Source organism: Chroicocephalus ridibundus, chromosome Z (genome assembly GCF_963924245.1).
Source record: "Chroicocephalus ridibundus chromosome Z, bChrRid1.1, whole genome shotgun sequence".
In the NCBI taxonomy this organism is placed as follows: Eukaryota; Metazoa; Chordata; class Aves; order Charadriiformes; family Laridae; genus Chroicocephalus; species Chroicocephalus ridibundus.
The window spans coordinates 31,159,860-31,187,112 of record NC_086316.1 but is presented as its reverse complement, the minus strand read 5'-3'; the positions used below and the strand labels follow the sequence as shown (position 1 = coordinate 31,187,112).

The 27,253-nt window shown below is 42.0% G+C and overlaps 1 protein-coding gene across 6 annotated transcripts in view; it reads left to right on the top strand.

Annotated features, from left to right (window-relative positions):
• The window catches only part of ZNF462 (zinc finger protein 462), a 93,491-nt gene that overhangs the window by 33,894 nt on the left and 32,344 nt on the right, over nucleotides 1-27,253 (top strand). For 3 of the 6 annotated variants that reach the window (XM_063319510.1, XM_063319508.1, XM_063319509.1), the window contains exons 2-7: nucleotides 6,761-7,012; nucleotides 7,604-13,092; nucleotides 14,021-14,185; nucleotides 15,825-16,099; nucleotides 19,455-19,573; nucleotides 23,754-23,945. In XM_063319510.1, the coding sequence (XP_063175580.1) occupies nucleotides 6,793-7,012; nucleotides 7,604-13,092; nucleotides 14,021-14,185; nucleotides 15,825-16,099; nucleotides 19,455-19,573; nucleotides 23,754-23,945 (6,460 nt within the window). In that variant the 5' untranslated portion in view covers nucleotides 6,761-6,792. The remainder of the gene's footprint in view (nucleotides 1-6,760; nucleotides 7,013-7,603; nucleotides 13,093-14,020; nucleotides 14,186-15,824; nucleotides 16,100-19,454; nucleotides 19,574-23,753; nucleotides 23,946-27,253) is intronic. The other 3 variants (XM_063319512.1, XM_063319514.1, XM_063319511.1) reach the window with 2 other exon arrangements.

The window sequence follows — 27,253 nt, the reverse complement described above, 5'->3', positions numbered from 1 at the left end:
CTCCTTTCTTTCGTACCTCCTCGTAAAATCTATGGTGTGACTTTATTTTGCTAGGATCTTACAGTGAGATGGCTAATATGCATTAATGTTCAGTAGCTGAGCATTACGTTTTTCTGTTTTGGGGTTTTTTTGGGGTGTGGTTTTTTGTTGTTGGGGTTTTTTTTCCCTTCATTTTTTGAAAAGACATAGTATTGGAGAACTGGTTGAGCTGATAGCAATGTATCCATCATTTGGACCTGTTTCAGGTCATTTATGTGTTTATGTATTAAGTTCCCCAAAAGAAAAATAACCAGAGGTTCTGTGAATCCTTGTTCTCTTCTTGAACTGAAAACCCTATCTATGCTTCTGGCAGCTTCTAGCACTGTGTAGCCTCTCTTCCACAAGCTTTACGAAAAATGTGGTTTATATTTCCTTTAAAGTGTAGGAGATTTTGCAAGCTATGAGGTAGCTTTACAGTGATCCATAGTATGGTATCAGGTTTGTTAAATGAATGCATGTATTCAGGAACATAAGTAAATAGTGACTGTATAGGGATCAACAAAGTTGGTCGTCCTGTTTTCTGTGACTGGGAGATTTCTGAACAGTCTGGAATATAATGTAGGAAGAACGTGTAGTAGGAACACCTCCTTTTGTGCAATCTTACCTGGAGCCCACTTCAGGTTCCAGCAGTCTTCCAGGTGGATGGATAAATACATTTTAGGAAAAAAATGAGTCTGTCTCTGTTTAATTTAGATCGTTGTTTTTACTGTTGAGTTGTAATGCATCTCTAATAGAAGATCTTTCCTGAAAATATCTTACATTGTAATATGTATTTGCAGATAGGTAAACAGAAATATTTACTGGAAGAAATAGGTGACAAGATCACATGTATCAGCTAACATATTTCTCTCATGGGTATAACTTTTGAGTTTCAAAATGTAAGAAATGGCCCAAAAGCGGACATCAGTAGGTAGATCTTGATAATAAAAGGTATAACTGGTAATAAAATTTTACCATGTTCTTTACAGGAAAATACAAACAACAAAGTAATTATATTGGAGTGGAGAGTTGCAATCCAGTCCATGGAGTTCTATCAAAATCCAGTTCTATCCAATTAAAAAATAAAGTGAAAAAAGAAATGGTATTTCAATTTAGTCTATTTAGATACCATCTTGTAAAGTAACTCCAAAGACAACTGTCAGAGGACCAAGAATCCCAGAAGCTTTACTGGAATTTGGTCATTGAAAAAGACACCCTGAGTTCAGTAGGTCTGCGTGACTGTAGTCGAGAGTTGAATTTATTCTTCCTCATTAATTATGGGCTTTTTTCATAAATGAATGATGAGGCTGGCTTCTTCCAGTTAGAATAGGCTTCAGGTTTCTACTTTTTCAGATTTGTAAATTTTTGCATTGCTATGATTTTACTTTTTAGTCCTCGTTTTCCCTGTTGTGCTCTTACATTATAAAAAATGTTTAAAAAAAAAAAGGGTAAACCAGCCCCAAACCCAAGGACATTAGAGCAGCAGCTCCATCGTACATGAGCTGAACCTGTCCAGGAGCCCAGGTGGCATGGCTGGAAGGTCTGCAGGACCACAGGTGTAGGCAGTGGTGCCTTGTAAAACCCAGGCTGCTCTGGCAGGGAAAAATGCCTGTGGTGTTACTCATGGGAATTTTGAGAACTTGTCATGTCTGTAATTAGTTGCCTGTGAGTCGCATTGCTGTAGTGTTTGGTAATTTATTTCTGGTAGGTTGATCAACAGCAAGAAAAAGGTGGTGGGGAGATCAGGCCAACACTGAAGCTTCCTGTGTGTTTTGAAGGAAAAAAGCACCTCCAGCGCGTGGTACCAGGTCTCTACTAAGACATTTTGTTCGTGATGATCTTCTTTGACCCAGCGCACCACACAGGAGGTGGTGAGGGAGGGAGGTGAGGGCCTGGCAGCCAGGGCCTGCCCCACCGCCTCAGCCAGGAGCAGGGCAGGCCCGGGGCAGCTGCAGCCCCGCCATTGGGAACCTCGCTGGGACCCGGCCGGCTGTGGGCCTGCAGGTGAGCCTCGCTCAGCTGTGGGCCTAGGGCCGGGCTGTGGGGAGCTGGAGACTAGCCCTGCTGTGGCATTGCTGATGGGTCCAGGGGGTGAAATGGTGTCCTGGGCTGTGGGGGAGCCCCAGGAGGGCTGTTCAGGAAGAGCTCAGCCTTGTGTGTGCCCTGAGGGCCGAGACACACACGGCATATCCAGGGGGACTGTGCAGATGAAAGGGGTTTGGCAGTGTTTCTGCCAACGTGGTGGGGTATGTAACATAACAGAATCATAGAATCGTTTAGGTTGGAAAAGACCTGTAAGATCATCAAGTCCAACTCTACATCTTTTAAATACATCTTTTAAATACCTCCAGGGATGATGACTCAACCACTTCCCTGGGCAGTCTATTCCACTGCTTGATAACCCTTTCAGTGAAGAAATTTCTTTCAGCTCCACCTTGGCACAGAGTAAAATGAAATCTCTGTGCGCAACCTGCGTGTATGAGGTAGGGACGAAGATGCCTCTGATCATCTGACTGGAGGAAGGCTTGGAGAACTGGAGATTTCTTTGTTTTACATGCAAAGTTACTAATACAGAGCTGAAAGTTCACACAGTGTGTGGTCTGACTGACCTTTTCAGTTGTGGTTGTGCATGTGCGTATTCTTAACTTCTAGAAGCTCTGCTGACTCCATCTCAAAATATAACGGATGGGTAGTCAAACCACAGAAGCTCAATTTTGAGGTCAGTGCCTTGGGCTTCACAATTAATTTTGTATTTTGAAGCTTTAAAACCAAACTTAAACATAATGATTTGTACTACTTTGGCTGCTGCCAAATTCTGTTAATGACTGTTGTTCAACAAGCACAATTATCTTTTGTTTTCGATTTTTAAAAACATAGAAATCTAATACAACTGTGTCTCTGATGTTCTCACACATTTCTGAGTATAGAGAAGGATGCTGAAGACAATTTGAGAATTCACCTTTGGTCTTTAAAACTGTGGCTTTGAGAATCTCTTGCCCAATGTTTTGGAAGCTTTCCCCTCATAAGGAAAATGAGAATACCTCTTCCCCATATTAAGCATTAAAACCATATATTTTAAGAAGAGGTTGTAAATGCAAATTAGTCAGACAATGGCATTTTAAAAATCTGTTTGGTGAGGTTAGCATCGCAGTACTAAGGGCATTTCAGAAGTCACATTATCTGTGGGCAATGTGGTCTCAAGAGGTTGGTTGTGAACATGTTTAAGGGCTTGTGGCATTTATGGATTCATTTCATGGTGGTTGTGTTTGGTTGTTTTGGTTTTTTTTCCCCCAGACTTCATGTTCAGTTTTCAAGGTAGTGGATTTGGTAACTCCTCTCTCACTCCACCTGCATTCCCCTCTAAATTTTCTTATTGTGGCGTTTGAAAGTTTAAAGGATTATGGAATGTGTTGCCTTAGCTGGTCGTGATGGAAATGTGCAAATCTTGCTTTGTACCACACACATGGGGTGTGTGTCTTACCAGTGTATTAACATACGCAACTTGAAAATGCTCTTTGCTGGTGGGTAGGTGGGTCTCAGTTCCATATCCCATGCAGTCAAAAATGAAGACACACATAGTATTTCAGTGTTGTTTTGTTTTGTTTTGTTTTTTTTTTTAATATATGAGCTCAAACTAGCAGTTTGTGGTTTTCTTCGTCTTTGTGCAATGCCTGAATTTTAAAGAAAAATGTGGAAATGGTAGAATTCTTTACAAAATGCTCCATCCTGCTTTCAGTGTGATGCATGGTGAAAACATCAAATTGAAGTCCATTCGGCAGTACCTGATGCTTGTTCCTCACAGCTCCAATAACATAAACCTCATCTCTGACTTTGTGCTGCCTTTGTGATACAGACCCTGCTCAGGTTCAAGCTGTAACCCATTAGAAAGCTTCCATCCGTTTTTGTAATCAGTGGCTGTTAATGATCTCTCCAACTCCTCCTTCTGATTTCTAGCAGAAAGGTACTGTTGGTTTAAGAGCCTCTAGACAGCAACCAGCATCCTTGAGGATACCTTCTCCAAGCATCAGTGTGACTGCTGGAGATGGTGGTGGGTTTTACCTCTTGAGGCTGCCAGGTTTACCTTTTTTCAGAACCTCAGGGTTGCTCTCCCTTCTGGTTTTCTATTTTGTGAGATGGTCTGAAGTTTCCAAAAGAGAGCTTAAAGCGTTTTGTGGTGGTGTTTCTAAAGGGTCTGAAGTTTTCCGAGGGGGTGGGGGAGAAGGGGGCGTGAGGGAGAAGGGGCGTGAGGGGGGAAGAGCGAGATTTGTGTGTGTGTGTGTTGTTTTTCCTCTGTTCTACACAATGGAGCTTTCAGAGAACCTCTCTTAAAAGGCATAGCTACAGCCTTTGTGTGAAGGGTGTGTCTGCTGGCAGGGTTTGCTGATGCAGACAGGCTGGCTGGTGATTAACAAAGGTCATTAGACTTTGGAATCTGGCAGGGGAGTGGGGTTGTGTGTCTTCTGCGCCAAGCAGGAGGGCTCCCCAGGGACAGGGCAGGCTGGAGGCCCCCCGCCTGCCCGCCCGCCCCCCCCCCCCCCGCCCTGCTCCTGGGAGGCTCAGCTGACTTGTTGCCCCTGCTTGTAGGACAGCTTGGGCCAGTGTCTTGATGCTGTAATGCTCCGTTTCTGGAATGAGCCGTCACATTTGTCATCCATGGGACAGGGGAACCAAACTTAGGAGATGCTTGGGGGCGATCTGCTCAGGGAGGGAAGGTGCTGTTTGGGCAGTGCAGGGGGACAGCAGCGACGTGACTTGGGGGGCAGGTCATGCAGGAGAAGGGGAGAGATGTTCTGGGGATGCTGATTTTTCAAGCGTCACCCGAGGAGAAGGAGGAAAAAAATGGGAAAAAAAAGAAAAAGCCTGGTGTGCTTGAGATGAAGCTGAGATAAGTGAGGCCATGTTGTGCACAGGCGAGAAGCTCAGAGCCTCTGAGTGCAGGAGTTGTCTGAGCTAAAATGGCTGCTCCCAAAGCTCAGAGGACTAGGGCAGCTTAGTGAGTCTTAAAGCTTCAGTGACGCAGGGGCTCATATCTCTTGAAAGTGTGATAAACACATTCAGCAGAGCTGTGGCTTGTTTGGCTGAGATGAAAGGACTAAGCTTGGGGGATGGGTAGTGAAAACTGGATGATCTGCTTTTCTGTGAAGTGCTCTAAATGCAGGAGTCGTCTGCTCCATGGAAAAATTTGTTTTCAGGTCTAATGGACTGTGCTAAAGGAGACGTGGGGTGGGGCTTCACTCACTGCTGTAATTTGATCCAGAGCAGATAGCAACCTCTTCCACACAATTTGGTCTGGTGCTTGCACATAAAAGCTTGAGGATCCTCGATTATTGTAACTTTGTTAGCTGAAAAGAAGCTGGTGCAGCGTTCATTTTCTCTATTGGTGGTGGGAGGGAGTAGGGGGAGAGAAAGGACACAATGCAGCCTGCAGAGTAGTGTAGGTAAATATGTTGAGAGCCTCCGTGCTCAGACTGTCCAGAATTTGACTTGCTAGAGGTTTATTTTAGCAGGCTATCAGAAGCAGCATTCTTTCATATAAAATCCTGATGCAGTACACTTTCTTCTTTCTATGCCCTAATGCTTTGGAGCTTTCTCCTCAGTGTGGAAGTAGCTTACTCCACATACAATAAACACATAGAATTTTCAGTGCCTTTGTGTCTTGGACCTCTGGAACACCCAATTTATCATCCTTTCCCAGTGCAGCACATGGAAGCTTAAAGAACTAATTCCTGTATTAACATCAGAAGGTTGCTCTTATGCACAGGGTAGGAAGGTCTAAGGCTTTTGTCTTACTTGTGCTTTGTGTCTCCTCCTTCCTGGTGGTGCAGAAACATACAGCTCTCTGTTGCGGCATTAATTGGTCACAAGCTGAACCACCATACTTCGTGTTACTGTATCTTGTGTTGCTTTGTACTTCAAGGGCTTTTGGATAAATCAAGGAAGTCACAATGTCTTCGAGCCTTTGTGAATCCTCTTTCCATTGTACTTCTGCAGTATTCCTGTTCCCAGTTGCTGTCCCTCTCTTCCTCCAGCCCTCTCCATCCCCCAGACTACTAATGCACAAAGGTCATGTCCCCAGAATAGACTAAAATTAAACTGTAAGCATTTTAACAAAGAATGGAGATGCCCTTACAAAGATTGGTGGAAGTAGGGCAGAGCAAAGCATTCCACTTTGGGTTCATGTAACTGAATCTCATCTTGCAGTTATGCCTAGGTTTTCCATGAATGTCAGGACTGATGGGATGTTGAGAAGAAAGGCAGGTTTCTTCCTGTGAAGGCTTTTGATCTATGGTAGTGAAACAGGCAAGACTTGGCAATTTCCAGGAAGGTTGGAGTAGGTCTCCTAAAGGCAGAAGCCACTGTCTTCTGATTGTAAATTTCTGAACAAAGTCATTGTTCATTACACAAATATAATGAATAAGACCAACTTCTGAACAAGTCCTATCCTGTGTAATGGAAAAGCCAAGAGGACAAAGTCCATTGAATCAATAGTGGCTTGTCAGAAAGTTGACTGTTTGTAGTGTTGAGTTAGAAACTTGTGAGCTACCTAGATAGCACTTAATGTGAATCTGAATTGATGCCTCTTAATATAGTAAGCAAAAGTTGAGATTTATGCCACAGTATTTGCAGAATCTCTGGAAATGACTGAGTCATCATAAGCTTGGTGTTACCTATTTTCAGGATTTGTTACGATGGCATTGCTGTAAAACATCTCTCTTGTCTCTTCCTTCTGTTTTTCTTGCAGAATTTTCTAATGTAAAAGGTCATCCTTGAACCATGGAGGTGCTGCAGTGTGACGGCTGTGATTTTCGAGCTCCATCTTATGAAGACCTAAAAGCTCACATTCAGGATGTCCACACTGCTTTTCTGCAGCCAACTGATGTCTCTGAGGAAAGTCCTAGCCAGCCAAGGTCTGGTTCCATGAATGCTAGCAACCAGACTGAGGTTGAATTTTCTTCTGTAAAGGATGAATTTACAATTGCAGATGAAATATCAGGTAAATCTCAACTCTAAGATTGATCTTAACTCTAATCCCCTATTGTATGTGTGGCTTATTTCAGTGTGTTTTAGTTTCTACTTTTAAAAGTGATTTAAAAAACTCAGATTATCTTTATTGCTATGTCAGCAAAGCAGATGTCTAGCTTCAACCGTATTGGTTCTGACCATGGCTTTTTCTGTCAATGCGAACATGGAGGTTGATTTTATTTCTTAGCTGCTTTTCATGTATTTCTTCATACTGCTTTTTGGTTTTCAGATTTTCATGGTTGTTCTTTGCTACTATGAAGCACCTCAAAATTTTCAACTTTGTTAGTGTGCAAGCTTTTTTTTTCCCCCAATAAGATTATTTCATAAATTACCTATCCCAAACTGTACACCACAGTCATATATACGTAGACACTATGCATAATGGTCATTTTTCTGACCATTGTCAGATATGTAGATCTCACCATAAGTAAGTGAGGGAATCCTGGTGTGATTATTTTCTATTTAGGACGTGATTGCATTGTTATGCATACAGGGTGGGTGGAGAAAAAGCCTCTTTACTTGATTTTGTTTATTTACATATACACCTTAATTCTCATTTTAGGGCAAAATGCAACAAGTCAGATGGGGACTGGAAGTTACTATAGCCAGAGCCAGACTTTCTATGGTCAGCACATGGCTCCAAATCCTAAACCAACCAACAAGTTTTTCCAGTGCAAATTCTGTGTGCGTTACTTCCGTTCCAAAAACCTCCTCATAGAGCACACACGCAAGGTTCATGGAGCACAGGCTGGGGGGAGCTCAGTGGGGCCACCAACTGCTAGTTCCCTAAATTACAGCATCATGATGCATGAAGGGTTTGGCAAAGTTTTCAGTTGTCAGTTCTGCACCTACAAGTCACCCAGGCGTGCACGGATTGTTAAGCACCAGAAAATGTATCACAAAAGCAACCTGAAAGAGAGTTCAACTCCTCCTGCTGCCGCTGCTATGCCTGAATCAACATCTGCTTCTGTGCCAGTGCAGGAACCCTGCAAGGAGCTGCCTGCAGAGGTGGTGGAGAGGAGCATTTTGGAATCCATGGTCAAGCCCCTGACAAAGTCTAGGGGCAACTTTTGCTGTGAATGGTGCAGCTACCAGACACCTCGAAGGGAGCGGTGGTGTGACCACATGATGAAGAAGCACCGCAGCATGGTAAAAATATTGTCAAGCCTGAGGCAGCAACAAGATGGAACCGGTGCACCTGATGTACAGAGTAAGAGTGCCCAGAATGCCTCTCCAAACTCTAATTATATCTCCATGAATACAACAGGACGTGAAATGTCAAATGCTAACGTCTCAAACTTCAGGAGCTCTATGGGCAATTCCCTTATCAGGTCTAACTCTTCTACATCTTCCAAGTTTTCTTCTGTGTCTTACCCTCAAATGAAGCCTAAGTCACCTCACAACTCGGGCATGGTTAATTTGTCTGACAGATCCCGCTATGGAATTGCTGATATGACAAATTCTTCTGCTGACCTGGAAACAAGCAGTATGCTAAATGACTCCAGCTCAGATGAAGAGCTAAATGAAATGGACAGCGAGAATGGCTTGAACTCCATGGATCACCAGACCTCAGGAATGTCTGCAGAGCAGCTGATGGGATCTGATGGCAACAAACTATTGGAAACAAAGGGGATTCCCTTTAGAAGGTATATGAACAGGTTCCAGTGTCCCTTTTGCCCTTTCCTGACGATGCACCGCCGAAGCATTTCCCGTCACATTGAGAACATCCACCTGTCTGGGAAGACAGCTGTGTACAAGTGTGATGAATGCCCTTTCACCTGCAAGAGTTCATTAAAGCTTGGTGCTCACAAGCAGTGTCATACAGGAACAACATCAGACTGGGACACTATGAACTCTCAGACAGAAAGCATCGCCTCTTCTTTGAATGACAGCACAGTGTCTTATGAGAGTGGAAATATAAATGGCAGGAAGTCAGCTGGGATGATGGAACCAGTGCAACCACAGCAGCAACAGCAACAACAGCAGTCACCCCAGCCCCATTCACAGCATCCGTACAAGTGCACAATGTGCAACTATTCCACCACAACTTTGAAAGGCCTCAGAGTTCATCAGCAGCACAAGCATTCATTCTGTGACAACTTGCCAAAATATGATGGACCGCCATCAAACACACCACAAGAGAGTGAGGCAGATGCTCACCCCTCTGCCAGCACAGTGAAGAAGAGCCAGACCTCCATCCTTGGGCTCTCATCTAAAAATAACTTTGTTGCGAAGGCCCCTCGGAAGGTGTCAAATGACTTCCCTTTAGATCTGTCTCCAGTGAAAAAGAGAACTAGAATTGATGAAATAGCGAGCAACCTGCAGAGCAAAATCAACCAAAACAAACAGCAAGAAGATGCTGTGATTAACGTAGAGGATGATGAAGAAGAGGATGAGGACAATGAGGTGGAGATAGAAGTGGAGTTAGACAGAGAAGAAGAGCAAACGGAACCAATGATAGAGGTTTCCAGTTCTTACGCACCCCAACAAATGTGGGGCAGGGAGGCTAATGATTCCCAGAAGGAGACAAACTTTAGAAGCATGCAGCATGACTACAATTCCACCAATGGAGCAGAGATTGAGCTCACTTTATCTGAAGATGAGGAAGACTATTATTCTTCTGTCAGCATGAAGGACCATCAGAGCCCTAATGCTTCTGTTCTGGGGAGCCAGCCAAACATGTATGGTGCTGATCAGAACAATGAGAATTCAGAGTTTAATGATTCTGGCAGGCTTTACTATTGTAAACACTGTGATTTCAGCAACAAATCTGCCAGGAGTGTTAGCACCCACTACCAGCGAATGCACCCCTATATTAAATTTAGCTTTAGGTATATCCTGGATCCCAATGATCACAGCGCAGTATACCGGTGTCTTGAGTGCTACATTGACTACACAAACTTTGAAGACCTGCAGCAGCACTATGGAGAGCATCACCCTGAAGCTATGAACGTACTGAACTTTGATCATTCTGATCTGATCTACCGCTGCCGCTTCTGCTCTTATACAAGCCCGAATGTTAGAAGCCTGATGCCACATTACCAAAGAATGCATCCCACAGTGAAAATTAACAATGCAATGATATTTTCAAGCTACGTTGTTGAGCAGCAAGAAGGGCTGAACACAGAGTCTCAGACACTGAGAGAGATCTTGAATTCTGCTCCAAAAACTATGGCAACCTCCACCCCCGTGGCTCGCGGGGCTGGTGTGCCAGCTGGTTTTAACAAAAGTGCCGCCAAGAGTTTTAGTCCTGAATGTGAAAATCAGAAGGAACCTTCAGTCAATACTGTGGTTGTTTATGACTGTGACGTGTGTTCATTTGCAAGCCCTAACATGCATTCAGTTCTAGTGCATTACCAGAAAAAGCACCCCGAAGAAAAAGCATCATATTTCAGAATCCAGAAGACCATGCGTGTAGTCTCTGTTGACAGGGGCTCTGCTCTGGCTCAGATGTCTTTTGAGTTGGGGACACCCGTCTCCCCAAAATTGTCTAACTTGGCTTCTCAACCTCCACCTCCTCCACCACCACCTCCAGACCTCACTACTGAACTCTACTATTGCAAACACTGTTCATACAGCAACCGCTCAGTTGTGGGAGTGCTTGTCCACTACCAGAAAAGGCACCCAGAGATAAAGGTCACTGCCAAATATATCAGACAGGCACCCCCCACCGCAGCTATGATGAGGGCTGGTGAGTTGCCACCTGGTATTCAGAGGCCACCAGTGTCAATGCAGCAGTTGAGCCGGGGTGGATCTGAGACTTCCGTGAATCCTCCCGAGAATGAAATGTTCTTCTGCCAACACTGTGATTATGGAAATCGGACTGTGAAAGGCGTGCTCATTCATTATCAAAAGAAGCATCGTGACTTCAAAGCTAACGCAGATGTGATTAGGCAGCATACAGCCACCATTAGAAGCCTTTGTGATCGCAGCCAGAAGAAATCGACTGGCAGCGTGCCTCCTCACACCTCCAGCACTGAGCGGGACAAGTCAAAGCTGAGAGCCCTCAAATGCAGGCAGTGTAGCTACACATCACCTTACTTCTATGCATTGAGGAAGCATATTAAGAAAGACCACCCGACTCTGAAGGCCACAGTCACATCCATTCTGAGATGGGCATTTTTGGATGGCTTGATAGAAGCTGGTTATCACTGTGAATGGTGCATTTATTCACACACAGAGCCAAGTGGTTTGCTTGTGCATTACCAAAGGAGACATCCCGAGCATTATGTTGACTATACGTATATGGCAACTAAACTCTGGGCAGGTCCTGATCCTTCCCCTCCTGCCTTAGTCATGCCAACAGAGATAAAGACCTATAAATGCAGAGACTGCATTTTTGAAGCATCTTCCATTTGGGATATTACTAATCACTACCAAGCATTTCACCCTTGGGCCATGAATGGAGATGAATCTGTGTTGTTAGATATTATTAAGGAGAAAGATGCTGCTGACAAATCCATCCCACAGCCTGATGAAGCTGGGGTCAGGATGGATTCTGAAGACCAGATAACAACATCACAGATGGATCAGGATGCAGAGTGTGCAGAGGATCCTAGTCTTTCCCAGGAAAAAACTGTCCAGCTGGCTTCTGCAAACCCTGCCATCTCCTCTACTCCTTATCAGTGTACAGTTTGCCAGTCTGAGTATAACAACTTGCATGGCCTCCTGACACATTATGGCAAAAAGCATCCTGGCATGAAAGTGAAAGCTGCAGACTTTGCTCAGGATATAGACATCAATCCAGGGGCTGTATATAAGTGCAGACATTGCCCATACATTAATACACGTATTCATGGTGTTCTCACACACTACCAGAAACGGCACCCGTCCATAAAGGTCACTGCTGAAGACTTTGTGCATGATGTGGAGCAGTCAAATGATATTGCTCAGAATGATGTGGAAGAGACAAGTAGAATTTTCAAGCAAGGCTATGGTGCTTATCGGTGCAAACTGTGCCCTTACACCCACGGAACACTTGAGAAGCTGAAAATTCACTATGAGAAATACCACAATCAACCTGAATTTGATGTTTTTGCCCAGTCACCACCAAAGATGTCTGCCTCAGTGGAGCCAGACATGGTGACTGAAATCAAAGCCTCCCCAGAAATTGCTGCTGAGGATGTTGGAGAAGTCTCTATGCCAGCACCTCATTTCTCCAGTTCTCATTTAGTGTCTCACACAGTGTTCCGGTGTCAGCTCTGCAAATATTTCTGTTCCACCCGGAAGGGGATAGCCAGGCACTACCGCATCAAACATAACAACGTCCGGGCACAGCCAGAGGGCAAGAACAATCTCTTCAAATGTGCTTTGTGTTCATACACCAACCCTATCCGCAAAGGGCTTGCGGCACACTACCAAAAAAGACATGACATTGATGCTTACTACACTCACTGCTTAGCAGCCTCCAGGACGGTAAGCGACAAACCCAATAAAGTGATCATTCCGTCTCCTCCCAAGGATGACACTCCTCAGTTAAGTGAGGAGCTGAGGAGGGCTGTAGAGAAGAAGAAATGCTCGCTTTGTTCCTTCCAGTCCTTCAGCAAAAAGGGAATTGTGTCCCACTACATGAAGCGTCACCCTGGTGTTTTCCCTAAGAAGCAGCATGCGAGCAAGCTGGGGGGTTACTTCACTGCTGTGTATGCCGATGAGCATGAAAAGCCAACTCCAGCCGAGGAGAGGAATGAGTTTGAAAAGCCTGAGGTGGAGACCGAGGCTCAGGAAATTGAGTGGCTTCCCTTCAGGTGCATAAAATGTTTCAAGCTGTCCTTCAGCACAGCAGAGCTGCTGTGTATGCATTACACCGACCACCACAGCAAGGATTTGAAGAGGGACTTTACCATACTGGGAAGTGGCACCCGCTCTCAGAACCCTGTCTACCAGTGCAAGCACTGTGATACGAAATTGCATAGCACGGCAGAGCTGACTGCACACTTGAATGGTCACAACGAGGAATTCCAGAAGCGTGCCAAACGTCAGGAGAGGAGGAAGCAGCTTTTGAGCAAGCAGAAATACGCAGATGGTGCTTTTGCAGATTTCAAACAAGAGAGGGTAAGGATTTGTGTGTCTGGTCTCTTCCCTGCTCCCCGCTCCTTGCCAGGGGAGGGAAGCAAAAACACTACCCTTCTTTCTGCACCCCAAGAGGCTGCCTATTACTAATGCCCACTTGCATGTTCTCTTTGACAGCCAAATGACCACAGGCTAATGAATGACTCAGCATGTCAGTGAGCACCATAAGTCAATTACACATTCTGCTTTAATTTCCTTATCCATTCTCCACCCCTCCCTAGGTGCTGTAGGAAGCCCTGCTCTTTCCTACTGCTTCCTTCAGTATTTTCTTTATCTTCTTTCCTTCCTCCCACCCTTCTGGAAGGCCATCTGTATCTGACAGTTACTTGTTCTTTTGTAGCAAGGCTGCCATGTACTTTGTTGCAGATTCTTTACAAAATGTCCCATCCCCCTCTTTAGTGTACCTGTGAATAACAAATCAGTTTTCCTTCTCAATCTTCTCTCTCTCTCAGTATGTTCTCTGATTAAGCACTCAGTAGTAACATGACGTGAATCTATCTGGTGACTGAAGCTTTGGGCAAGTGCCTCATAAGCAGAAGATGAAACTGTGCTCTTTTTCTTGCTCACTTACCCCCTTCCTTCTACTTAATTTTGAAATATACTTGCTGTGGAAAAGCTCCCACGGCTCTTGGGGAAGTTGTGGTGTCATGAAAGCACAGTTTCATGCCAAACTGAATGGTCTTCTGGAGGACCACTGTTCTGCAGAAACTGAAAGTCCCTCCTGCACAGATGTCTTGTCCACGTATTCTGGAGGCATTAATAGATGTCAACAAAAATTGACCTTGCAGTTCTGCAAAACAGGACGTATACATCAAGCGTAATTTCCCTTCAGGTGTTAAATCTGGTCTGCGTTCCTAAAAATGAGATTAAGAAAGCATACTTAGTGATTTATGCTTGTGTACTCAAACAGGCTTTTGGACACCTGGAAGATGTTTCAAAACTTAAGGAGAGGAAGGTGGTTGGCTACAAATGCAAATTCTGCGTGGAAGTCCATCCAACACTTCGAGCCATCTGTAATCACCTCCGCAAGCATGTCCAGTATGGGAATGTCTCTTCTGTGTCAGCTACAGTAAAGGTAAGAATTTTAAAACGATGACTGAAGGCGACTGCAGCTTACATTGTTTAAAATAAAAGCCTTGTTGAAAGTCTATGGAGGGCCGTTGTGAAGTTGAATGGGTTTTGAACTGGGTATTCCAGTTCAGTGTGATGTTTTAATCTAACACTAACACTATGTTTCTGAAGTGCATTTGTTTTATTTTAAGATGTTTTAACTTTTTTCCACTCTTGATCCAGGGGCACGAAGACTATTTAATTCTCATTTCTTCTCAGCCACAAAGGAGTTGATGTCGTTGATGACCGAAAGACTTGGTTTATGAGCAGGAGGCTCTCTCAGCTATTCTGGGCTGTTTTTCTGCTTAGTTAAAAGAGCTGCTTGTTTGTTTTTTTTCTTTTTTCATTTTTTAAATTTTTTTTTCTTTAAGAAGAGGAAGCGTGGACGTGCAAGTGTGCGAAGTTGCTTATGGTACACCTTTCCATATTATATGTGCACAACGGCTCCAAACAAAACATTTAATGGCCAGCTGAGCCAGTGGTCCCATTCAGGTGATTAGGTGCAAATGTGTGTTCCTTTCTCCCCATGAAAGGGGATGCCTTCTAGGACATCTCCAAGGATAGGCCATGCTCCACAGCCCGATTTCCTGGATATCAACAGGGATAGTGAAAGTACAGCCAGGCTGTGGGAACTAGCTGTGTATTCCTCCTCGTGCTCCAGTGAGCTCTCAGCAAAGACTCATGCTGCAGGTCTCAATGCCTGACTAAGAGTGCTGCTTTCATGACATCGTCTGCTTGTGAGGAAGCTGAGTCCTTCATAGCCTAACTCATGTTACCTGAGAGAGCTTTCGTTACCCTACCAGTGACCTTCCTTTATCTTACTGGTACTACTGACAGATTCAGGTGCTTCCTCCCTAAGAAACCATTTCCTCTTCTCCCTGGTTCTCAAATGAAGTTTATGTAGGGTCAATGCTTTCTTTTGAATAAATAGAAATTTTGCAGCAGGGAACAAAAGCTGAAATCCATGGCCGAAAGAATGTGATGGAAATACTCTTATAGGTTATTAAAGTTGCGCCAAAAATGCACGCGTGCTTTGGTTAGAAAAGGGAAAGGAAAGGAAGTTAGGAAGGGGAATAAAAAGGATACTTTTTCTGGTTTGTTTGGTTTTTTAAGAGGATTCTAGAGTCTTAACATAGTGGCTTCTTTCTTGTGAATTTGACACTTAGGGAGAAGTCTGCTGTAGACTAGATTAGTTATTTAGTCTGCAGAGTAGGTACAATGTAACCTAGAGCAAAATAAACTAAAATTAGCACGCTCTATACGTTACTAGTGTTTATCTGATCAAGTTTAGGAGATTCATATCAAGACTATTGAAAGACAGTTGATTTGGTTTCTTGTCTTTTTGCATTATCTGGCACAAATTTGATCAAGGAGTGAGATTCTTTTTTTACATATGCATGTATGAATATACTAGATGTAATTACATTTTTCCCTCCCAAGAGTAGGCCCTTTTTTCAGAAAGCCATTGATGTGGAGTTTGTGTAGGGATATATTTAGAAAAATAATGCAGTAGGAAACCTAGGCATTATAATGAGCACATGGGAAAGACTGAGGGGCAGAAGGGAGAGAGAATTGATGGCTTTGGGGGGGTATGTGTTTTTTAGCAGGAAGCTGAAGATTCTTCAAACACAACTTTGATGGAGGGTTGTGAGGGAGCCAAAGACCCTGGCATTGTGGAATTTACAGAAGCTGAATCTGGAGCATCCTTGGAAGATGAAACCAGGCCTGGGGGCTACCACTGCAGCCAGTGTGACCGGGTTTTGATGTCTATGCAGGGTCTGCGATCTCACGAGAGGAGTCACTTGGCTCTGGCCATGTTTACCCGGGAAGACAAGTACAGCTGCCAGTATTGCTCCTTTGTCTCTGCTTTCAGGCACAAGTAAGTTGTGGCTTTTATTTTTGTTCTCGAAGCACAAACTAGCACTACTGTTCTGTAGGTTGACACTGAAGAAGAACGCACTCACCTTGATCTTGAGCAACACTTTTCTCAGCACTTAGGTACTTTCCATCCTACAAAAAAAAGCCTTGAACATTATGACTGGCTGTTTATAAAAGGTTGCATCTTTATATCTTCTTGAATTTATTTAAGCCCTTTTTTTTTGCAAGTAGGGGAAAAGCATGCAAGCAAAAGAATAAAACTTCTTTCAGTAGGCAAACAGTGAAGCCCACCACTTATGGAGCCTTGTCAAATACATGAGACTTAATAAGCCAAGAAGAGGAGAGAAAAGTACTTTCCTTGTTAATCTTTAATACATATAGAACTTCTGCTGCATATAACTACCTTGTTTATAATTATTACAACTCTTTGATGATTGAGTTTTCATTCCTAATGTTAAATAACTGTCATAAGTTTACCTTAAAATTAATTTTTTTCTTTTCTTAATTATGGCATGCAATTTCATTTTACAAATGTTTTGTGTTCACACCAGTGTGGTATACTAGTGACTTCCTCAGCCTGTTTCCTTGTCTAACATAGCATGTGAAAAATATGTTGTCATCATTACTAGTCATGTTTCTTATGATTTGTATCCCTAAGGTTGACTTTACCTTAAGCTGGGTAGTTTTTAAAAATATTTTAATCATAATCATATATATATATAGCATGCCCCCCAAAACTGGGGTTTTTGGGGAATTTTCCACTGGCATCTTGGAGTGATTCATAGGTACCAGTTTTCTTTAATTTCTGGGGAGAGGGCTGCTTATTTACCATTTTAACAAAAGAAGAGAGAATCCAGATGCTCATTTGATTAGGCATTCATAGCACTGCCAGTAGCACTCTTAAATCTGGTGAACCACAGAATGGTGGAGGTTGGAAGGGACCTTGGGCCTTGGACCATCTAGTCCAACCCCCCTGCCAGAGCAGGGTCACCTAGAGCAGGTTGGACAGGAACGCGTCCAGGCGGGTTTTGAATGTCTCCAGAGACAGAGACTCCACCACCTCTCTGGGCAGCTTGTTCCAGTGGTCTGGCACCCTTGAAGATGTTACTGTTTTGCAATCAAATGCACATGTGAGAGAAAGCATAACAAAAAGCATTTTTAAACTGCTTATGTTAAAAAGTGAGATTTCTCCTAGTGTCACAGCGTTGCGAATTTATGCCACAGTTTGGACTGCCTTGTTAAAAAGCTCCATGTCATTGAGCAGCTGGCAGGAAAAGGACTGGGGGAAAGATGCATTCTACATGGACATATCCCACCCTGCTTTGGCAAGCCTGACAGTGGGGGACGCCCCTACCTCACATAGCTTACACAACCTGCTATTTGCCTAGCAAACTGGTTTGCTTCTGAAATCAGACTTGTGTTGAGTTTGGTCTCTAGTCACTCTTGTTTCCTACTGAGGAAGTGGATAAAGTCATGTCCTACAAGTAGAAGGACAGGTAAGTTAGAAAGTGGTGGGTGGCAGGGAAGAACTCTACAGGTGTCACTTAACTTGATAATAGGTGTTGCTGTTGTTGAAGTTGTCTGCTTCATCTTTTATTTATTTTTTTCTGATGCAATTACTCTCTTGGGAGATAAAGTCTGTGAAAGAAACCAAACCACTGTTCTCCCAAATCTGACCAAAACTTAAAAACCTGCCTTTGGAATTATTTTACTGTCAAAGTATGTGGTTGTGAATATAGTTTTGATTATTATTGTGTAGAATACCTTAAGGTATATATTTATAATAGCTTCATCTTTATTATATACATCTTTGTCAGTCTGCTCTAATTGTTAAGTAAGGTCATTCCCTGTCAGCTATTTAAAACAAGTTTTGTTTCAATATCTTACTCATTTAGGAGACTTTTTCCCCATTTCTCTGAAAAAGCTGTACATTTTATCTTGCCACAAAGTCCATCCTGGATTTCTATTAAATTGTGCTTGTATGAAGTGGCCCTGAGAGGACACACAAGTTCTTTTCTTTTTTTTTTGTCCTTTTTTTCTCTCATCAGATCTTTGAATACACAGACTTCAGTGTTAGCTCTTGTAAACAGGGATTTTCTGGCTCGAGCTCTTGACAGTGTGGGACTAAAGATCCTGTGACAACCTTGTGTAGTGTGAGAGGGCTGGAACAACTGCTACTTGATCTATGTGTTGATATTCAGTAAGAAAAGAACGGGAGGATTTAGGAAAAATAAAAGGAAATAAGCCTGAAATACATCTAGAATTAAGGTGGCAGGTGAGGAGTAGTTTTGGTGAATTGCCACTCCTCCAGTGTCCTGTAGCTGCCCTGTTGTTGTTCCATCACCATGCATAAGATGACTCAAACTAAGACTAGACCACAAAGTGTGAATGTGTCCAAAGAAGAGGCTGTATTGGAAATGTTTACAATCTGAGCTGAAACTACCTGCCTGCCACCTGGACACTGTGAATTCATGGCTGTCAGCCACAGCATAGGAACTGCAGAGTTCTGCAGGACTCAGATAGAATGAATTTGATCTTCTGTTAGAAAATGTGGAAAACATCCTTTTTTCCTTTCCAAACTTTACTGAGCTGTTACAAGAAACTGTGGAAAGAGAGCAGTTTCTGATCCCCCCCTCCTCCCCCCCGCAACAGTGTTCAGGCTGTCTGTAGCTTCCAGTTTCCTTGAAGAAAGTAGAGGCTGGTTGATGCCACCCCTTCTTCTCTTGTGGAGCTTCATGCAGAATCTCCCACACTGCCACTTCTGAAACTGCTGCCTTTTAATCCTGGAACTCATCAACTGCAGCCTGCTGGCACCCTCCCCAGAGAAGGATCTCTAATCTGCTTTTGCTGCTGTAACCAAAAGAAGGCTTCCTCAGTAAAGCTGGTCAAAAATACTGGGGTTTTTTTTATTATTATTTTTATTCCCCACCCTCCCTCCCCCGATCAACAGGACAAAAGAGGTCATATTTTCACAAAAAAAACGTTTTCCAGGAGAAAAACTCTGTAATGATAATTTTACTGTTCTTGTCTGTTTCTTGTTTTTTCAACTGGTCCTTTAAGTCTGGGACAGGTCTAATTTTATTTATACTCATCTTGCCCTAGAAGTTTATTCAGTGGCTTGCTTTCTGCATAACAGAATTGGTGTCAGCTCTGCTCCTTTTCCTCCGATTAGATTGCACTTTATTCTGTAAGAAGACCTATTGAATTTTAAGAGAGACCATGAGAAAAGATAGTTGGGCCTGGTCTGCCTCTTATTTAATTTATTATTACTGTTAAGTGTTTTGCTTTGCATCTGAAGGAATAGTTGAAATGATTTACTCTTTTGTGTTTCCCTTTTCTGTCTTTCTCTTTTCAAGTCTGGATCGTCATATGCAGACCCATCATGGACACCACAAGCCGTTCCGTTGCAAACTGTGCCCATTCAAGTCCTCTTATAATAGCCGCCTGAAAACCCATATACTCAAGGCTCATGCTGGTAAGTTTTCCCTCTCAGTTTTGCAGTGCTGCAGCTGAAATGGCCCGAGTATTCTTGTTGCTGACCAGAGATGCTGGTTTGAATCACGTGTTTTGTCACCAAATTTGGGTAAGATTTTCAAAGGCAAATCAGGATTGGCCAGCCTACGCACCTGTTGGAATCAGTGGCAGTTTGGTTAATGTTTTTGGAAGGACAAGAAATTAAAACAGTGGTGAATACTTCAAGAGCTTCTTCCTTTTCTTCTGTTTTACATAAATGATTTTTTTAATTATTATTTCTGCTTGTTTCCAAGAGAATTTAATCAGTCTGCTTATATCATTGGTGTCTTAATGGATTGGTAGTGAGCTTTGCTCTGCTATGTTTGCATTTATGTTTGTGTGTTAGTTGATTCTGGGAAAAGGACTGTGGATTGCACCTTGGTTTTGGAAGAGTCTTACGCTGGCTTTCATGTTAAAACCAAACACTGCAAACTTTGGGAGTCAGGTCTGTGTGAAGCAGACTGAAAATGGCACAATTCCATTATTAAACACGGAAATTTGTCTTGCAAATCTCTGTGTTGCAATAAGGAATCCATACAAGCAAGAAAACAGACATGCTTCTGGTGAACAGGAATTGGGAAGGTGATGTGTCATACAGGATACATCATTTGGTGTTGTACCTTTGATTACTAAAAAGTGCGAGATTCAGAATTTCCTCAGTTTTATTGCTTGACCCTAGACTCTTGGCACCATCATGCATCATGCATTGAAAGGTTATCAGAAAATTAGAGTCAAAAACCAGTGGCTCCACTGGCTACAGTTGCATATTTGTGGTTAAAAGGACAAAAAATCAGCCCTCAGAACTCAATACAAACACGAACTCTGATGCATGTAACAGAATATTGACCAATCTAAAAAAACTGCAAACTATCCCAGTTGTTAAAACTTGCAAGTAGAAACTCCTGGAACAGGTTAAAAAAGGGCTTGAAGTATGTTCCTTTCTTTATTATTTGTTTACACTATGCCATATACTTAGGTTGGGGTGGAGGAGGAAGATGGGAAAAGGGGGATAAAAGGCAGGACAAATTTGTAGCTGTTTTCTGAATTAAAAAAAAATTAAAAAAATTGTCACCATTGATCCAAAGGCACTTTTCATCTACAGAAATGTAGGAGGGATTGATGGTCATGTGTACTTCATTTCCTGTATTGATTTCAGATTTCACAGAGCTTGTGCCGGTTCCCTTTTCTGTACTTGGATGGGTATCGTGGATTAGTTTAACTTTTGCCAGCCTCCTGTTGTATGGGACCATGGCATTCTGTCCCTTCTAGGAAATCCAACTGTATGCAGCAGTTCCACTTTACAGAGTCCCATATCCTGTACAGAGGTGACATGGTTCTTTATCTTCGCCATCCATAAAATGTTTTCTTTATGTTATTGTACAGTTGGGCTACTTTGTGTTACCTTGTTTGAACCTGTGAGATTTTTAAAGCCAAAGATAGCATGCAAGTAAAATTTACTTCACGCTTCTCATGTAAGTCACTGTTTTATTTATTATGAATTCATGCTGTTGAACTTGTATAGTGGACAATCTTTGAAGGACCAAGTTTTGCATCATACAAGAACACAATTTTATGGTTGCTAGATAGTGCTTGCACAATGCCTTGTGTAATAGGGTTTCCAAAGGCTTATGATACGTTTCTGCCTCAGTCCATTTCTACCAAATATTCACATCACAGAAAAATTGCTTGTATGTTTTTCAGTCAGAGCTTTGCTATGTTGTGTTTTGAGTAAATCCTTCAGGAATATATCCTACTGAACAAATGCTTTACGAAGACTTTATCTCAGACTTCCCAGTTTTTCAGTAACACAGTGGTTCTCTGAACTTTTGCTACGTTTTTTTCCTCTATTGTCAATCAGCTCATTATTAGTTATTTAGAAGTGGAAACTTTAATCCCCTTGATTTTTTTCTGAAGACTCCTGGAGATCTTTAAAACCAGTAAAACCATGAATCCTGAAGTCTTTTACTCAATCAGCCTCTCTCCCTCATTTTCTGGGAATGGGTCAAAATTCAGTGGACTATAAAACGCATTCTTGCCCAACAGCTGGTACCAGTCAGTGTTTCTGGCATTTGTTTGTCATTCAGTATGTGCCGTCTCCTTTGGCATGGAGCAGAACAGTTTACACTATCTCTAAGTGGACTGTCTGTTGTTTTCATCTGAACTTTTTCACCTGTTCTTTTTTTTTCTTATATTTTTATGAGGCGTTAATTAGCATTTTCTAGTGTCCTTGCTTCATTAGTCATGACATTGGGTGTGCTGCATGCACAAGTGGATGATTGTAAGACAGAGTATGGGCCCTGCTCAGTTTCAGCGTAATCTGGAACGTAATGCTTTGAGTATGTATTGGGTGTTGAGACCCACCACATACAGTTTTAGATTATTTATTTATATGTGTATTAATATAATTGTTTTACGAAATGCAAAACTAGCAGTCAAAACAGTACAGAAGGCTTCTGTTAAGCCAAACTGCAGCCTTTCGTCTGCAATCAAACACATCCTTTCATGCTGATGTCCACCTGAACCATTGTGGCTCAATAGCAGGTATATTTTTTAGTTGCGTCTAGACTGCTTAGTATGTAATCATCCTTTATTTCCTTTAATGTCTTGTGGTGCTTTTAAGTTAATGGTTGGTTCCTGTCATCAAGGAATCTCTTATACTGACAAATCATGAAGGTCTATATCTGTATCTCACTGGTCTTATATCTTGGAGTTTCTTTTGTCCTTATATTATCCTGTTCCACTGAGCAACTTGTACGCGCCATACAAAAAATGTTTTCTATTTGTAAAAAGGTATTATATAACTGATATAATATGCAGGTGAGGAATGCCATTTGAAAAAAGTGGGACAATTTATTGTTTCACCATTTCAGATTCTAAGTGATCTGTTCTTTTTCAGATGTACCAAAAGAGGCTTTTTAAGAGTTTGTATTTTGTCCCCATGATTATCATAGTTTTTCTGGAAGAGAGGGGCGGGAGTTATTTTTATGTAGGGTGGTTGCTAAATCTTTTCAGGTGTGCTTACTCTGACACTGTAATATGTGTGTTTTCACATTCTCTTTTCGTTCGCTTATTTCCGGTGTTGGAAACAATGCTGTTTGAGAACCTTGTTTGCTAAATTTGTTGAGAGATGGAAAACATGTTCTGCTTCGTTCATTACCAGAACTCTTTTTCTTCTATTACTATTCATGAATATTTCACTCCTGTATTAGTTTTGGCACTTTAAGTACAACTTATATGTGGCCAGTGTTACTCTTGTATGTGGAAGTGGCACTTCCAAAACAATAACTTGGCACCTGTATAATATCACATTGTTTGTGTTGGGACAGTTTCACTTTGTGTTCCAATTGCCTCCATGCTTAATGCAAAACAAATCTTGTCTCAGGATTTGTTTCCCCTTGTTTGCTGTCTCTATGGCTTGGAATGTATTCAAAATTAAATTCACTACTGTTCATTACTTCTGTTCTTTCACTTCTTTTAGTGCTTTTTCAGAACACACTTTCACATAGCCTTACGGATATGCACTGTTCTTGGTATTGCCATGTTCACTTCTTGTAGTAGACCAACCTTGACTTGGTTACCCGCTGTATGAAGATTACTCCTGCATAATGGCAGGTTTTTCATAAGGAAAATGCAACCTTCCCCAAATGTAAATGGTTCCCTCCCCATTTTCACTTTGGAGGGACCTTTGTTAGCATTTTATAGTGTCGTCCTTTCTTCATTAAAATGATGCTGGATGTGCTGCATGCAGAAACAGATTATTACTTCACCCTCTGTAGTTGTGATGCTCCCAAAGAAATTCACAAGTGCTATTGTTAAGTGACTCCATTTTCATCCCAGAGTTGTTTTCTTCTCATACCATGCAACACAGGCATGCTAAGAGTTTTGTCTCTGTTTTTTGGCATCGGTCACTTTACAAGGATCTGCGGTTGTCAGAAAGTGATACTTTGGTCCAAAACAGGTGTCTGTACCTGCAGAACCCCAACTGCTCCAACAAGGAGACATGCATAGCTTGTTCTCTTTGGGGTCAGTTATTCCATGAAGAGTCCATGGGAATTTTACTGCCAAGTTCAGTAAGAGAAGTATGGGGGCCCCATTTTGTTTCTTTTGTGAGCTGATGACTTGCCTGTATTTCGCTCACCCAGGTGAACATGCCTACAAATGTTCCTCCTGCTCATTTTCCACCATGACAATCAGCCAGCTGAAAGAGCACTCCTTGAAAGTGCATGGGAAAGCACTGACACTACCAAGACCCCGCATTGTCAACCTTGCAGCCTCACACGCCCACCACACCTCCAAGAACCACACTGCTGCTGAAGAAGTGGAGGACTCTAATGGTAAGAGGTGCCTCAGAGCAAGAATTTAATTGTCTAAGGTGCCACTTAATATTTTTATTAAAAAAAAATTACAGCAGGTGGCTTGCCCAAAAAGCAGCTTCATTTGATCATTAAGAAAGAAACAGAAGTTGCATCAAAACCAAGAGTACATATGGTGTTATAGGAAGTGACCTGCTTTAGATCCTCACCAATTCATACTACATTAACTTGTCCTGTCACCAGTTGACTTTGGGATATGTCAGTGCTGGCTTTACTTCTTAGCAGAGATTTAAATTCTAGAAAACTTTCAAAGGCAGAGCTTCCATTGATAGCAAGTGGGAAAGGGATCATCTAATTCCATCCATGCTCCTGAAAAACACCCCTTTGTCTTGTTAGTAGAGCACTTCTGTGAAACCACATGATTAAGCTTAAAATGTGAACATGTAATGATAGTAAGAATGATAATTCTTCTTGTCCTTGCTACAGAGGACACCAAAAGTACCTTCAGATATTAAGCTGCATCTGCAGGAAGGAGAGCTTTCTTTGAAAGGAGCTTTCTTTGAAAGCTGTTAATCCCCTTGTGCTAGAGGAGCATGCAGAAGAAATTTGGAAATTAGCAGAGGAAGGGACACTGTTAGAGAAAATGCAGGCTCATAGTATAGGTGTTGCGTGGTATCACAGCAAGTGTTAAGGCTTTTTAAGTGGTAGCTTATGAGGCATGTTTTGGGTGTCACTTCCTGCCAATTGAGAAAAGAGCTGGTGAAAAAAAATCTTCATTCCCAGATGAGTTGCATTGACAGGGGAGGCGAATGTAGGCGATAATAAATAAAAGGTTCAGACCTGCAGATGGTCAAGGGACTGGGATGGGTGGAGAGGGTAGTAGAAGAGAGAAAAAAATACCTTTTTTCCAGAAGTTTGAGAGGTGTTTTTTTGTTGTTGCTGTTTTGCTTGGGTTGTTGGCAAACTAAGGATGGGAGATAAAGATTTTCAGAAGTCATCTTGCAACATTTTTGGTCTCCCGTCTTCCCTTCTTTCCTTTTTCACCAGAAAAACGTGTGAAATGAGTGAAAGATAAGAAATAAGTTCAGAAATGGCAGAAAGAAATTTAAAGAAAAAAGTAATTGGCATAGAAATACTTTATTGAAGAAAAAGAGAGATGTGAATAATATTTTTGTGGTTCAGCAAGTCACTTCTGGAGTCAGAATCTTATCAAAAGATTTCGACCAGCTGCTCTCAGACTACCTTTTGTCGAAGAGTTGTCTGGAACACTGCAACGAAGACTTACTAACTGAGCTTTTATTTTTGCTAATGCTGGCTTAAACTAATCCAACAGGCAGAGTACATCTTGTGATGTATTCTGCTGGGGTTTTATTGCTTTCAAAAAAAATGTTCCATTACTGACTAAGAAGTGGAGAATAATTTTCAGTGGCTGTCCGAGTCTTTCCTGTGTTTTAGCAATCTTTTGGTAGCAATGTTGTGTTGAGAGATACAGAAGGACAATATTTGAATTTGGAAAGGATGGTTCGTTTACTCCTTTTTTTGCTTATCCCAGGAGCTCAAAGTCATGATTAGTGAAGTTAAAATTCAAGTGCAAGTTTCTTTTGAAGATAATTTTACAGCCTTTAGGAACTCTTCCTAAAAATACATAAAATGATGACTGTTAACAAAAACATTTCATGAGGTTAACTGTTACCTAGATCTATCTTTCAGCCTGAAACCAAGACAGAATTTGTCCCAATTAGCTTGATCATCTTTAAACGGGGTTAATGGTTAAGTCACTTTGACAATAATAGAAGCCACCCACTGGGGAGCTAGTCAGACGAGTACAGGTGTTATAATAATCGCGTTAACATTTTCAGCATTGCTTGAGGAAGGAATAACCTGTTTTAAGTAATTTACATTAACTTGATCTGCAGCCAACTTCCTAATGATGGCTGTTCTTATAACATCATTTACTTTCGGTTTTTAGAAGGGAATAAATCAATGTCTCTGTGGCCTAGGCCTGCAAGACGCAGGTGATATGTAGGACTAGATAAAAGACTGTTCCCAATAATAGGAAACACAGGTCTATGTGACAGGCACTGTTACGTCCAGCTGGAGCCAATATTAAGTTGGGCTCACATGTTATAGTGTAGTTGCATTTTGCCTGTGTTGGTGTGTATAAATAACCTGCAATGTGGGCTGTAATCAAGTTAATTCACTGGGGATGCAAAATTGAATTAGGGCTAGGGTGAAAGGCAGACAAAAGATTGCCTCACGTTGTTATGAACTTGTTTTGTAGGTCGGTAGGTATGCAGCAAGCTAGTGTAATTGAAATGGTTGCAGAAAAGGTCTGTTCTTGTCTGTGGATGAATATTGTGGTTGGAATAGGAAATAGAGCAGGATGAATTAAGGAGATTTGAGGAGCTAGCAGAACTCATCTTGCCAATTGTTGAGGCCTGTAAAAATGGAGAAAAGGGTACTGAATTGTAATAGCAGAGTGCATGTCTGAATAGAACTGTTCTGGGACAACAGCCCAGTGGAACTTCTGTTGATGCTTTTTTTTTCCTGCAGAAATTGTTCCCTGAGGGGCCTTTCTTGGAACATTTCTTTTGTTCTTTTAGATTGATCCATTCATTAAAAGATGTGAATATATTTAAATTTCTGTGACTCATCTCTTTTAGTTCAGTGTTGGTAGCAGCAAGCATATCTGGAGTGTTCAACTGTATATCCTGGAGGTGTTTTGGATGCTTGATGTACTTTTCATGGAAGTGAAGTTAAACTGGAATAGGTGCTGACCATTTTAGGTAGGCCCATCTTTGGCAACTATGTTGTCATTAGAAAGCATAACAACCACTTCAGTGCTTGCGTGTCTCTCTCAGGGCAGTAGTGTAAGAAGGTGATTGTGTCAGTCTCAGTGAGTCAACAGAGAAGGCTTTCTTACGGAGATGACATTGGAAGATGCTGTCTTTTGTACCCTACATTTCTCTGTGTTGGGTGATGTTTTGATTTGTAAGGATGCTGTTTTCATTGTATTGTCACGTAACTAGAGGTAAAGCACGGAGGGGTTTTTTTGGAGGTGGGGTGATGATGTTTTGTTTTGGGGGTGTTTTTCTTACAAGTAGCCTCAAAACAGCAAATTTTGATCACCAGTACAACTTCTCTCTTTTTTGCATAGGATGGGGACACTGAATGATTTGTGGTATCCATCTCTTCTTGAAGTTATAAGATTGCCATTGTAAAATGTTTTTTTGTGCTCCTAATAGTTTACAGCTATTTTTCCTCTTGCAAGAAAGAAGTGGTGGTGTTTGACTATTTATTCGCATTTATGTGGTTGGCTTTTTTGTTTG